The following is a 14,168-nucleotide window of genomic DNA, read 5'->3' on the forward strand; positions in this document are numbered from 1 at the left end:
ACAGAGGCAGGAAGCCAAACCAGGCAGGAATGTTTCCCCTCTCCCATACCTATCCCCAGGTCCATGACCGTCCTAGTGAAAAGTTGTAAATACTACTTCCCCAAATGACTCCACAAACGGGTTTTGCAAGTATTATTACCCCTAAGTTATCAGGCCAAGGCAACCTCGACCCCACTGGTCCTCGACGCTGGCTAGATCTGCATCTGAGAGCTTCATGTCCTCTCTGAAGGGTACCCTGTGTGTGTGTGTGTGTGTGTGTGTGTGTGTGTGTGTGTGTGTGTGTGTGTGTGTGTGTGTGTGTGGGGGGCACCTCAGAGGCCCCTGCGCCTGCGCACTCTGCTCCGCCGGCTGTCCAACGGTCCGTGGTGCAGTGCGCATGCGCGTGGCCAGAGCACGGGAAGGTTCGCAGGGGCAGGAGGCCTCAGAGCGGCTCCGCATCCGCCATCATGGCGTTCGCACCTATGGGGCCCGAGGCCTCGTTCTTCGACGCCCTGGATCGGCACAGGGCTTCCCTGTTGGCCATGGTGACGAGAGGCGCAGGGGAGACCCCTGCCGGGGCCACCCGCGTGGCCTCTAGGTACAGCAGCTCGGCAGGAAAGCCCGGGAAGGTTCCTCGTGTGAGGAGTGTCGGAGGCCACGCCCGAGCCCTGAAGTCGGTGCTCCCTAGCGCTCCCTGGTGGTGACCGCGTCCCTGTACACACCAGATGGTTTCTAGAATGTTCCAGGCGCCCAGCTCTGGCTTAGTTCCTAGGTTTATCAGTGTCCTTTATAGTCAGAGAGCTTGAGACTTGCTTTGGATTTATGGAGTTTTGTTTTGTTTGTTTTTTTGTTTTAAATGAAAGCTGGGCTTTAATTCCAGCACCCGGGAGGCTGAGGCAGGCAGGTTTCTGTGTTTGAAATCAGTAGTTCCAGGATAGCCAGGGCTGTTAGACGGAGAAACCCCATGTTGAAAAAAAATTGTGTGTGTCTGTAAAATAGGTTTGGGGGTGAGGGATAGAAGAGGAAAGAGAATGTGAAAAGCACTTACTCTCTGAACTACCACTAATTTCTCAGAACTAACACGGACATCATCACATTTTAAGTAATTTATAATAAGACTTTTTTTTTTTTACCTGAAGGGAACAGATGAACACATTGTAAGTAATTTCTTCACAATCAACTACAGAGACTCTCCTAGGTTCACCTGACTATATCTTCAGTATTTGTCTCAGCCTGTTCCAAACTTTGAAAAAAAATTGTGTTAGAAAATAGTAAATGTTTTAAAATCCATTTTCTGATCTATTCCCCCCCCCCCACACACACAGTAGAAATGTTGAGAATTGTGTGGATGTTAAAACTCAACATTTTGCCCATCTTCTTTGTTTAGCTTGGCTTTCCTCCTTAGGTAATGTGCCAATGTTGCTTAAAATGATTAATATATATATATATATATATATATATATATATATATTTAAACTGATGGTTTATGAAATTAACAGCCAGCTGGAGAAAGCTGGGTTCAGTCTTGATATTTTGTGGTAAAGTGGCACGATTTTTTTGTGGCCAAGTCAACTATTTAGTACAAAATTCATTTTTTTTCTTTTCTTGTAGTGATTAATTTTTTTCCTTTTGAATCATTACAATTTAAAATGGTTAATTTTTAGTCATGATATCAATTTTAGGGCAATGTGCTATAAGAAAGTGTGTGTGTGTGCACGCGCGCGCTTGTTCACTTGTTAATGTTTCTGCATTGAATTCTTGGGAAGGAAGTTCAAAGCTAGTCTTACATCATCCTCAGTTAAAACATTTTACAGTAGTATTTCAAGCCAAGTCTGTATTGAAGTTCAGCGACATTGAAGTAAGTTAATGTGAGCAAATTAAAAAAATGTATTTGTAAGTTATATTAGCTCGTCATTAATGCAAAAGGGTTCTTTGAAAGAGGAATTTACAGGTAAATGTAATTTTTTGTAAGTAAGCACTGTGAGAACAGTTGTTGGAATCCATGCCAAGGTAAGAATTTGGTAAGAGAGATGGTTACTGACATGTGTTTCCAAGGCTTAAAGAGACAAACAGAAGCGAGGTGGGGTGGTCCACATCTGCAATCTCACCATCCAGGAAAGCAAGGGAGGATTGTGGGTTTGAGGCCATTCTAGACTTCATGGTGAGTTCCAGGTTAGCCTTTGCTACCTTGTGAGACCTTGTCTCCAAAAGCAAGACAAAACAAAACAACAAAAATATGATGAAATAAAGAAATTGTGCCAGGTGGTGGATGTCCATGTCTTTAATCCCAGCACTTGGGAGGCAGAGGCAGGCAGATCTCTTGAGTTTGAGGCCAGCCTGGTCTACAGAATGAGTTCCAGGACATCTAGGGCTCCACAGAGAAATCCTGTTGGGGTGGGGATTGGGAGGTTGTCTTTGTATTGATCTGGAAGATGTTACATGGTATAAAATTAGATCTTACTGTGTTTATTGTTTCAGTTCTGAGGTTCTTACAGCTATAGAAAATATTATCCAAGACATAATCAAAAGCTTGGCAAGAAATGAAGTGCCTGCCTTCACAATAGACAACAGATCGAGCTGGGAAAACATAATGTGGGCATTTTGCAATTTTATTTCTCCATTTTAAAAAGACGTGTGTCCGTGCTCCTGTGCGTGTGCGTGTGTGTGTGTGTGTGTGTGTGTGTGAAAGTGCATGTGCCTATGAGTCTCCACGGAAGAGGGTGTCAGATCGCCTGGAGCTGGAATTACAGACTCTTAGGAAGCCGCCTGATGTTGAATACTGGGAACTGAGCTGAAACTTAGTCTTATATAAGAGCAGCAAGCACTCTTAGCCCAGCCAGCTCTCCAGCCCCTGAAGTTTCATTTATTTGAGACAGTCTCACTATACTCCCTAGCTGGCCTGGAACTCACAATGTAGACCAGGCTGGCCTCAAATCTCCCTGCTGGGATTAAAAACATGTGCCACCATGCCTGGCCCCTGAAGTATTTATTTATTTATTTATTTATTTATTTATTTATTTATTTATTTATTATGAGTACACTGTAGTTATCTTCAGACACACCAGAAGAAGGCATCAGTTGTGAGCCACCATGTGGTTGCTGGGTATTGAACTCAGGACCTCTGGAGGAGCAGTCAGTGCTCTTAACCACTGAGCCATCTTTTCAGCCCTGAAGTTTTGTTTTTAAAATTCAGTACCTATGTTGTTATTTCAATTTGTTTGAATTAGAGCTACAGTCACGTGTTATTACTTTCATCCTCTTCACTTGCCCCGTAAAAAATTAGCAGGTTTACAAAATCCGTGCTCCACAGGAGAGCTATATAAACTAGACATCAATGCGAAAGATAAGGCAAAGACAAGCAGGTTAGCAACTAGAGCTGCTCTGAGGGAGGGCAAGGTTCAAAGTCTGTTGGCCCTAGTTCAAAGCAGCCAGAGCTCTCAGCACTAGGGAGACACTCTGGGTGCAATTGTCTTCCAGTCTGCAAAGGCAAGCCATTGCTCAGGCAGCTGCTCTTGGTGTCAACATGCAGACCACAGTGCACGCATTCTGAACTCAGCACAGGCTCAGTCCTATCCCTGTCCTAGCGCTGCTCGCTCTGGGAGCTTTATCCACATTCTCCAGGCTAGTGATACAGGATTGGCCTTTCTAGCCTGTATCGCCTTCTCTGCTGAAGGACAGATGGCTCTCAGCCTTTGTAAAAGTTACAGAAATAGAGGAATAGGGCGAGGAGGTCCGTTGTAAGTATTATTTTAAAGCATAAGCTCTAGACCTGGAAAATGTCTTGTGAAAAATGGATTTCACGCAGCTTCCAAGCAGCTGCCATGTGCCTGGTGCCTTCTGCCACCTTTAGGAGAGCCTGGGAAGTTCAGTTTAACAAATTAATGTCAGTAGTTCACACAATGTCACTTGGTGGGTAAATTGAAAATAAATTTTTTTAAAAAAAATTATTAAGTTGAGCCAACTAATTAACTGAGAATGAGTAATGGCAAAATGATTAAAATACATAATAGTAAAGTGTGTGTACGTACTTAATATACACTACTAACCAGGAACTATACGCACAGGCCACGCTGAAGCATGTTTAGGACACTTAACCCTTAGCTAGTCACCTAGTAACTACCTGCAGTGATTTAAACCTTTCCGTGTTCCTGAGCTCCAGTGCCCACACACGGAAGCAATGTGGGAGGCGGCTGAGTGGCTGAAGCGCTGGCTGTGTGTGTGTGAGCAGATGTGTTAGGCATGTGCCTGTAATCCCAGGGCTGGGGAGGTGGACACAGGCAGGCCCTGCCGCTTGCAGATGACCCAGTCTACATTAACCGGTGAGCCCCAGGACAAGGAGACAGAGATTGTCTAATGAAACAAGATGGGTGGTACCTGCAGAACGTTCCTCAAGGCCAGTCTCTGTCCTCTGCGCATGTGTACATGATATGTAGACGGTCTAGTGTGTGTTTGCTATTCAGGAGTTAAGTCCTTCTCATTTTGATCCTTTGTTTTGAACAAAACTACAGGTTTGATGATTCTGTCGGCCTTCGGATGATACCTCGGTGTACCACAAGAAAAATCAGAAGCGATTCACCAAAATCAGTTAAGAAATTCGGTAAGTTGCTCTTTGATGGCGTTGAGTGAGCAAGAAAACAGTGGTCAAGCTCTAGTTATTTCTAGAGCTTAGCTGTTTCTAGTTGGATAGCTTCACATGTTCTTTAGTAGGTAGCCTGACCTTAAAATAAATATCTAGAGCTTTCGTTGTCAGTAATATCGGGAACACACTGCATTCAAAGTAAGCAAGCTGTTCTAGGTCCATGTTTGGGGCATCACTCTGCTGGCTACCAGAAAGCAGCGACTTTTACCTGAGTTGTTAGACGACTGTGCTTTCCCTAGCCTTCCTCATTTAGAAAGATGAGTGTTAAAGTATCCCAGACAATGGAGACAGTTATAATGTTTGATAACCACTAGGCCCGGTGGCACATGCCTTTAATCACAGGACTTGAGCAGGAGGCAGAGGCAGAGGCAGACAGATCTTTGTGAGTTGGAGGCTAGCCTAGTCTACAAATCGAGGTTCAAGACAGTGGAGAAACCCTGTCTCAAAACCAAAACCAAAAACCAACAATCACTTTTGATAACATTATCTTTCAAATTGGTAAAGAGAGAGAGAGAGAGAGAGAGAAGTGAATTGCTTCTTATGTCTTATTTTTCAGCTCTGATTCTGAAAATATTGTCCATGATTTATAAATTAATACAGAGCGACACTTATGCAACCAAGAGGTAAATATATTATTCTGACAAATTCATCTTCTAAAAATGCAATGAAGTGTGGGATTTAGTTAAATCAACTTTTTTACTTTTAAATTTAATGTGTATGGGTGTTTTGCCTGCATGCCTGCCTGTGCACCACGTGTATTGCTGGTGTCTGAAGGAGCCAGAAGATGGTGTCAGTTCCCCTGGAACAAGAGTTACAGATATTTGTGAGCCACTGTGTGGGAACTGGGAATTGAACCCAGGTCCTGTGGAAGAGCCCCCCAGTGCTCTTAACTGTTGAGCCATCCCTCCAGTACCCATTACCTTTTAAAACATGCTGTGAGACGAAGCGGGGAGCCCGGGCACCACGCTGCTTCCCTTGTGCGGTGTGTTTCCTGCGGTATGTGTTCTCTGCCGTGGTCTGTGTTTGTCACCGTCCAGGAGCAATGTTCATTCAGTGTTGACCTTGCATCTGCATAGAGACATATACTACACTGACATCCAGCTCTTTGGGAACCAGGCTGCGGTGGACAGCGCCATCGATGACATTTCCTGTATGCTGAAAGTTCCCAGGAGGAGTCTGCACGTGGTGAGCCACTCCAAGTACAAAACCCTGCCACAAAACGAAAAGGGAGCGGCCCTTAGTCCCAGAGCAAAGTCTCACAGAGGTAGAGGGGTCCGCCAGAGCCACATTGGGAACAAATGTCTGCCCTTTTTTACATCGTTTGATACTAGTTTTTCTCAACATAACCTTAATCTGTTTCCAATGTGTTCCTCTGGTTGAATAAACCGAAGCAGGGACCTTATCAAATGTTTTTATTTCCTAAATACCCTTACATGTTTTCTCCTTCAGCTCTACCTAGATTCTGGTCTAAGCTAAAATACAAGTATCTTAACAGGTGAGCAGGAGGGCAGCCTTGGAGCAACAAATATATTGTGGGATGTTTCCAAATATATTATTTTTTCCAGCTGTCTACATCCAAGGGATTGATTGCTGGCAACTTGAGATACATGGAAGAAGATGGTACCAGAGTCCAATGTACCTGTAATGCCACGGTGAGCATCCTCCAATCTCACCTGCTCAGAGACTCACGGCCCTTCCATTTTGAATTGGCTTTCATTCCTTGTTTTTGTGTGTATAATTTATTTTAAGGCTAAAAAATATTTATTACTATGTGCATATGAGCATGATGTGTGTGTGTGTGTGTGTGTGTGTGTGTGTGTGTGTGCGCTCACAGGTGCATGTGTGCCACTGCACAAGTGTGGAAGTCAGAGGTCAGAAAACCACTTTCAAAAACAGTTCCTTCCTTCCACTATGTGCTCCTGGGATCAAGCTCAGGTCTTCAGGCCTGTGTGGCAAGTACTTTCACCCACTGAGCCAGCGCGCTGGAGCCCAGAGGCTTTAAAATAAAGCCAACAGATGAAGGAACCGTGTGTGCTTTTGGGGAAAGTCTACATTAAGCACACCGTTTTCTTATGCTAATTGTCATATAGGAATAAACAGACCCACGTGCTTTTGAAACGTGCTGTTATTTTCATGTAGCTTGTGGCACGGGCAGCCTTTTTGGAATGCCTGTTTACATAATCTGTGTGCTTCTGAAGTGAGCGCTGCTGCTCCGTCAGGACAGGGCATAGCAGTGCTGCTGAAGGCCTGCATCAGGACACTCTCTTCCATCTTGTGTGCTTAAACCACAGATGTGCAAAGCTTCCACAACCTTCTCTGTTTGGGAAGCCACAGGGATGTGTCTGCTCCCGTAGGAGCTGGTCTGCTCCTCCCTGAGCAGCAGTCTCTAGACTACCCATCAAAGAAAAGTGAAAGCTTAGGATTGTTGGGGTGAATTATAAAATGCAGCTACACCTACTTTTATTTAACTTACAAACTATGTTTTTTAATTCAGGCTACTGCTGTGCCGACTAACATTCAAGGAATGCAGCGTATCCTTTACTCCTGAAACTGTTTAAACTGTTGTTCCTTCAGTGAGCTCTGCTCTCCTACTATGTAACAAGCAAGTTAGGCTGTAGAGACAACCGGCCACAGTCCCCTTGCTAAGGCTCCCAAGAGCTCACTGTGGAATAAGCCAGGCCCTGGTACACCTGGGTGGATATAGATGTTGGAGGGTAAATGAAAGCCCTTTCCCTAGAGCGGGCATACAGTGCTGTAATGTAGCGGGTGACTACGCTGGTGTGCTGTGACAGTAGTTTCTCAGCCTTAAAGCTGCAGATCTGATCACAGATGCGAAGTTTCTGTTAATAGTCGAGAAGGATGCAACATTTCAGCGGCTCCTGGACGACAACTTCTGCAGCAGGATGTCCCCGTGCATCATGGTTACGGTAGGATTCCTGCCTTACTTTACCACTGCGGTGCCTGGAAAGTGGGTTCCAATAACATGTGTGCATCGTGTCCCTGTCCAATATATGGTGCATTATCTAGCACCACGGGGCAGAAGTGTCCACAGTGCTTATTCAGTGTCCTCAAACCCAACTCAGGTTCAGACTATGCTTTCTATTCTTAAACACCAGGAGTTTTCCAAAACGGTTTGTTTTCATGCTCCTCTGTGCCCTGCCTCCCCACCCCCCAATTCCTGCTGCAGGTTTATCCAGGGCTTGGGTAGCTCACAGTGCCCCTGCCTGCTGTTCTTCACATGGGCTTCTATCCCAGGCGACTCCCTGGGTCAGTCCAAAGGAGCTTGCTCTTTGCAAACATCCATGTACAGTAGTGGAGACCATAGTGGAGCTTCAGGAAGGCTCTGCAAAAGGCAGTATTTCAGCCAGAGACAGCTAGCCCAGAAACACAGCAGGCAGGAAGACAGAGACAAAAGAAGGCCTTTCCGGGTTCCCTTACATAAGGGCTTTCATCCATTCAAGGGGTCCCACTCTTCTGATCTCGATCCCAAAGCCCTGTCTCCTGACCACACATTGAAGGGTTGAGTTCTAACATGAGTTTGGAGGGACAAATGTTGGTCCACTGTGGGCAATTGGCTTCCTGTGGTATGTGATGTGGTGATGGGGTTGTGAGCCTGAGTAAGCACGGGAACAGGGATTCCGGAGGGAAGCAAGTTTGGGGAGCAGCATGTGGGGGCTGCAGAGTGAGAGAGTAGAACAGGCTCCCCTCTTCAGTGATCTCTTCCCAGCCTTTCTTTACCGAGCTGTAGAAAGCCTGTTTCTTGGAGAAGACAGCTGTCTACAGTGCTCTAGTTTGTTAGACTGAGCAGGAGTGCAAGCCTCAGCAGAGCAAGGAGCGGGTTTAGGCGTCAGGCAGCTGGGGAATCTTGCAAGGCTTGTCCTGTCCCGTAGCATCCTGACTCGGAGCAAACAGATTGGCTCACAAAAGGCTCTGCACAGGATGGCTTATGTGGCCTCCTGTGGGTCAGGAAGCAGAAATGAGAGTCAGATAGCTTCTTGCAGTGTTGATGAAATATGGGCAGAATGGACCCAGTTCCTCTTTTGGGGTCACAATGTCTGATTCTGTCTACTTTCAGGGAAAGGGCATCCCAGATCTGAACACGAGGCTCTTGGTAAAGAAGCTGTGGGACACCTTTCATATTCCTGTTTTCACACTGGTCGATGCTGATCCCTACGGTAATCCTTCCTAGACATCTGGGACAATAGTCATGACTGTGCCCTGTCATGAATGTGCTTTTCTGCCCTTAGAGCATTTGCATAGTACACTGTGTGGACCAGGGGAAGCTCAGTGGTCTCACACTTGCCTGGCATGCGTGACGTCCTAGGTTCAATGTAAGAGACTAGTAATCCCATAGTCAACTTAAATAATGCGATGTTTAACATATGAGAAGGAGAACATAATTTTTCCATTGGTAATGTCTAAAGAAATAAAAGTTTTAGCTGTTAGATGAACTTTGAGAGTGTAGATTCTATAGCTGTGATCTGAGTCTAATCTTAAAGCTCACTCTCAACAGGCGTCGAGATAATGTGCATCTATAAGTACGGATCCATGGTGAGTACAGAGAAGTGCGTCTGCTCTCCTGTCTCCACACACACTGCGCATTCACTGGGTGGCTTACTTACAGGCCTGGTAAGGCAGGGCTTTCCAGAATGTCCTAGGGAGATGGTGATCTCTTCGAGAGCCAGTCTGTGCCTCAGTGGTGTGAGCCCTGCTCTCAGCATCAGCAGCAACCTCACAGATGAGATGAGATGAGGTGTGTGCATCCTGTCTACACTCCTAAAGAGCACAATGCAGCTACAATGAGAGACGAGAAAACACCATCAAGTCCTCACTGAAGCCTACAGTGACCAAATTCAGCATGTCTTGAAAACCTGTAGAGCTACAAATCCTGGTTCCCTCCAAAGTGGCTGAGCCTGAATCTGTAAATAAGCCTGTAGCTCAGCCAGATTCATAGCAGAGGGGTGGCAGAGCAGGGAGGAAGGAAGGAGTGCAGGCCAGAGAGACTACGAGAGGCATGGTCCAGAGCACCTCACCCTCTGACACAGCTCTGCTCTTTATTTCAGTCCATGTCTTTTGAAGCTCACAATCTCACTATCCCAACAATCAGATGGCTTGGTCTCCTCCCTTCTGATATTCAGAGGTAAGGTGGTGCTGACGTCACTTGCTGTCTGTAGTCAGGAGTTACATTCCTTGGCGTTTCTGTGATCTGAACAGTTAATAAAAATCCAGGCGTGGTGATGCAGAAAGAGGCCCCGTGTCAAAGAAACAAAACAAAACAGCTTAAGGAACTTAGTTAACTTTACTTTCAGCTAGCTACAGTTATTTTTACAATTTCCACAAGGGATTATGGTTAAATCCCTCGTACAAGTTTCTCGTGTGTAAAAGAATAATGCACGGAGAGACGTGGCAACATACTTGTAATCCTGTGTGCAGGGGACTTGGGGTCAGAGTTTGAGAACGTCCAGCGCTCACAGTTGAGAGTCATCTGAGTCAGGGCAGGCCTGGGTGGCTGGGGATTTTCGGCCGACAGCCATGACCTTTCCCCAGAAACCCCAGGGTCCTCAACTGTTTCTTTGTCATCTGGGTTTTGCACACAACATGATATGATCACTGTTTTGAACCAATAAATATATTCTTTCCTGTGACCTCCTGGAAACAGTTTCTACTCCCGAATTTCAGCTTTTCCTGTACCGGCATTTGTTCAGGCCGTTCCTCACAGCTACTCTGGGAGGCTGTAGATGATAGGGAGATCAAAGGGTCCTCCACTGGTTGCCTGGATCTTTATGAAGTCTTTGAGGATTCTCAGAGACTTGGTGGGTCTGAGTGTGTGTGCATTTTTGAGGCTTTCCCTGACTTCAATAGATTTGTTGATTTGTTCTCCCCAGAGAGTGAGCCACCTGGCCATCACCATGGGGTAGCACTGCTTTTCAAATACTTAAAAAAATAATTATTTAATGATGTGCAAGTACTGGGGGGCATGAGCATGGGAGTGCAGGTACTGTGCCAGAAGCCTTGGAACCCGTGAAGCTAGAGTTACATGGGGTTGTGAGCTACTAAGACAGATGCTAAAATCAAACGTGGGTCCTCTGTAAGAGTAGTGTATACTCTCCACCACTGAGGCAACCCACCTCTCCAGTCCCTCAAGCACCTTCTTCTTTCCCTTGAGAAGAACTTGAGCGTGTGAGGGATTTGCTGAGGCCGTGGGCTGTCTTTGTAGATGCTTATTTCCCAAACATGAGGACCAAAAAGTTACAAAGTAAGCGGGAAGGAAGTGTTCCCTTTGGAGTTTTAAATGCTCCCATTAAAGAGAAGCAGAGTTTCGACCAAGCAGTGTACTTATCATGGTGCTGATCTGGGAGCCGCCTCTTTGCATGAAGGCACTTTCAAACACATTTGCAACATGGAACCCAGTGGCTTTTTTTTTTTTTTTTTTTTGGTTTTTGGTTTTTGGTTTTTCGAGACAGGGTTCCTCTGTGTAGCCCTGGCTCTCCTGGAACTCACTCTGTAGACCAGGCTGGCCTCGAACTCAGAAATCCACCTGCCTCTGCCTCCCGAGTGCTGGGACTAAAGGCGTGCGCCATCACGCCCGGCTCCCAGTGGCTTTTAAGGCAGAGGTCTTGAAGGAACTCCAGTGGTGGCTCATACAGGCCCCACCCCCCAGTGCCCTCAGAGACCCTCCAGATAGATCCATGATCAAAGGGAAGAGGCTTCAAGGAGCAGCACTAGACTCCCTTCAGTCATCCAGACAGGAACTGTCACTGGCAAATGCTGGTCACGATGGGGACACCAAGGAAGGCTTAAATTAGAGCTTACCTGGAAACCTCGGACTTGAAACACAGATTACGTCTGTCACAGTCCAGATATCTCTGCTGTTTTCAGACTTCAGCAGATAAGTGTGTATCCTGTATAAGAAAATAGATATGTGTCCTCGATGCCGAGACCTGAGTGTTTATTAAAGGCTGCCACTTCCTGACTTCTTTGAGGTTCTGAGTGCCAGCCACCGGCCACTTCTGCCAGAGCTCAGGGATGCAGGAACAGAAAGCTCCGGCTTGCCCATGCTGACTGGCTTGGCGGCTCGATGTGTCTAACATCAGTGCTTCATCCAATAGCCAGTAGCTGCCTCTCTGTAGTCATCTCTTGAGGGGGAAGAAGGGGAAGGGACCACATCTGTTGCTATGACAACACAAACCTCTACTTTGGACTTGGAAAACGCCCTGGCCTTTGTCACAGAGCCCCAGATGTTGAGCTTAAGTGGGGGGCGATGGACTGATTTCCTCACTTTTCTTAGTTTGTTGATGTAACATCATAAATGCCGGCAAAATAGAGATGTTACAGGAATATCTTGTTTTTCCTGATCATTGCGATGCATTTTTTCCAGGTTAAATGTACCTAAGGATGGCTTGATCGCATTGACAAAGCATGACCAGCTGAAGCTGGACAGCCTCCTGAGGAGGCCTTACATTACCTACCAGCCCCTCTGGAAACAAGAGGTAGATGGGGTCTTTATAAAACTCTGTTTTCACTGTCATGGTAGCTGTTCCCAGGATACCTTCAGCACATCCGTGGACTGCGTTTCAGTTTTCATCACTGTTAGTGATCTTTAATTGATGTGCTGACTTAGTGTACAAAATAAGAGGTTTTATTATGACATTCATGCATATATACCATGGTACTTGCTCATCAGCCCACCCCACCCCTGCAGGTCCATTCCTGTCCCAGCCAGCTCCCCTCTGCTTTCACACACACCTACATGTTAGGCTAGAGTCCACATGGAAAAGACGACATGCAGCACTTTGTCTTTCCCTCACCCACTGCCAGCTCTGTCCCCCCAGTCCCTTCCCCCAACCATGAGAACCTTTCTCCCGACGTAACACCGCCTCCATGTTTATGTCCTACATGAGTATACTTAAGTCTGGACACCACACATGGCAGAGAGCATGTGCTACCTGTCCTTCGGAGTCTGACTTATTTTCTTGAAATTCTATGTCTCCAACAACTGGTCCCAGCATAGTTTGGCAATGATAGTGTGTTGGAGTCACATCCCATGAATAGCTCTGACAGAGGAGGCCAGCAGGATGAAGATGTCTGTCTGTGCTCCTTCACAATTGTATCACTTTATCAGTGATGGCGAGATGACATCACAGTTGATGGGATTAAAAAAGAAAAACTGTAAAGGTCTTAAAACAAAAGCCCTGTAGTCTTGAGGCCATACCTTACCTCTTGATCAGTAGCCACTCTAGATGCCCTAGTGAGTCTGAAGACTGTCTAGTCTGAGGCCTGACACATGCTGGTAACGCTGTGGTACCTTCTGGCAGTTGGAGATGATGGCAGACTCTAAGATGAAGGCAGAGATCCAAGCCTTGACCTTGCTGTCGTCAGACTACCTGTCCAGAGTGTACTTACCCAACAAGCTGAGGTTTGGAGGATGGATCTAAAATCACAGCGGGGGACGTGGACCACCAGGCTTTCTGTTGGCCTGCTTGAATTACAAACACTGGGTGAAGGAGTATCTAGTCTTAGGTATGCAATGGTAAAAATAATTTTACATTAACATATTTTTGTCAAAGCAAACTTCATAGTGCTCTTTAAAAGGTTTGATCTTCTGTAAAGACGGATTCTTATTCTATGTTCTACAGTGATTATAAAATTATTTAATTTAAATTTTTATTAGAAAAACTGTTACATATCCTAAAAGTCTATAAAAATATTTACTTCTTGCAACATAGCTACTGTAGCATGAAGTGTTTCACTAGCAACAAAGAAAAACAGCAAGCGAACCTTGAGAGGTTGTGAAGGAATCACAAGGTATTTCCTCTAGTACGATCTTTTGCCTCATGGTATAGGTGCCTTGCCCTGTTAATGTACCTGTGAAACTAGTAAAGCTTATTATAAACAAATATTCACACTGGTGAGTGTCCCACGTCTTCTTCTGCTCCGTTCAGCGTGCTTCTCCACCCGTAACACTGTCCCAGAACCCACCATACAACTCGGCTCACCTGTCCTGAGTGCTGAGATTTACTGCAAGCAGGCGTCTCTCACAGCACACTATGTTCCCCGCTCCTTCACCTCCACCGTGATCCTGTCAGACAAGAACCTTTATGGTCTCAGCGCATCCCCAAGGAACAGAAGCTTCCACTGTCGCAAGCCTGCACTTAGTGTGGAAGGCTCTGCAGCAGCGGACAGAACAGGACCCATCCTGCATGTGTGCCTGAGCTGCCACTGTGTACACGTGCTCTCGTGCTCTCATTTCACTCTCAGGAACGACTCTAGCTCACAGGTCAGAGCTTGCAGGTGTTACTTATCCAAGGCCACTGTAGCATAGGAGACAATGATGCCATCCACCTCAGTGGACAAATGACAGAATATGCAGGGGCTACAGAGAAACGGAGAAGGCAGCCCTGTTCAGAGTGTAGAGTTCCAAGACATCAGCAGCAGAGGATTCAACACAGACCTAGTATATGTAGACCCAGTACACACAGACCTAGTATACACAGACCCAGTACACACAGACCTAGTATACACAGACCCAGTACACACAGACCTAGTATAC

At 46.0% G+C, this 14,168-nt stretch overlaps 1 protein-coding gene across 6 annotated transcripts; it reads left to right on the top strand.

Moving 5' to 3' along the window:
- Positions 1 to 400: 400 nt before the first annotated feature.
- Positions 401 to 13,527, top strand: Spo11 (SPO11 initiator of meiotic double stranded breaks). Of its 6 annotated transcripts, none has more exons than XM_021153609.2 (13): positions 401 to 577; positions 2,458 to 2,571; positions 4,488 to 4,576; positions 5,175 to 5,241; positions 5,695 to 5,803; positions 6,184 to 6,270; positions 7,113 to 7,149; positions 7,436 to 7,545; positions 8,694 to 8,793; positions 9,132 to 9,169; positions 9,682 to 9,758; positions 11,997 to 12,108; positions 12,934 to 13,527. In XM_021153609.2, exons 1-13 carry the CDS (start codon positions 447 to 449, stop codon positions 13,051 to 13,053), a joined length of 1,191 nt encoding a protein of 396 aa, XP_021009268.1. In that variant the 5' UTR covers positions 401 to 446; the 3' UTR covers positions 13,054 to 13,527. The 6 variants fall into 6 exon arrangements, with proteins under 6 accessions (XP_021009268.1, XP_021009277.1, XP_021009286.1 ...); XM_021153594.2 differs by having other exon boundaries at positions 427 to 577; positions 5,656 to 5,803; XM_021153600.2 differs by having other exon boundaries at positions 427 to 577; positions 5,656 to 5,803; positions 7,448 to 7,545.
- Positions 13,528 to 14,168: the final 641 nt, after the last annotated feature.

The sequence above is a fragment of the Mus caroli genome, chromosome 2, assembly GCF_900094665.2.
Source record: "Mus caroli chromosome 2, CAROLI_EIJ_v1.1, whole genome shotgun sequence".
Lineage (NCBI taxonomy): Eukaryota > Metazoa > Chordata > Mammalia > Rodentia > Muridae > Mus > Mus caroli.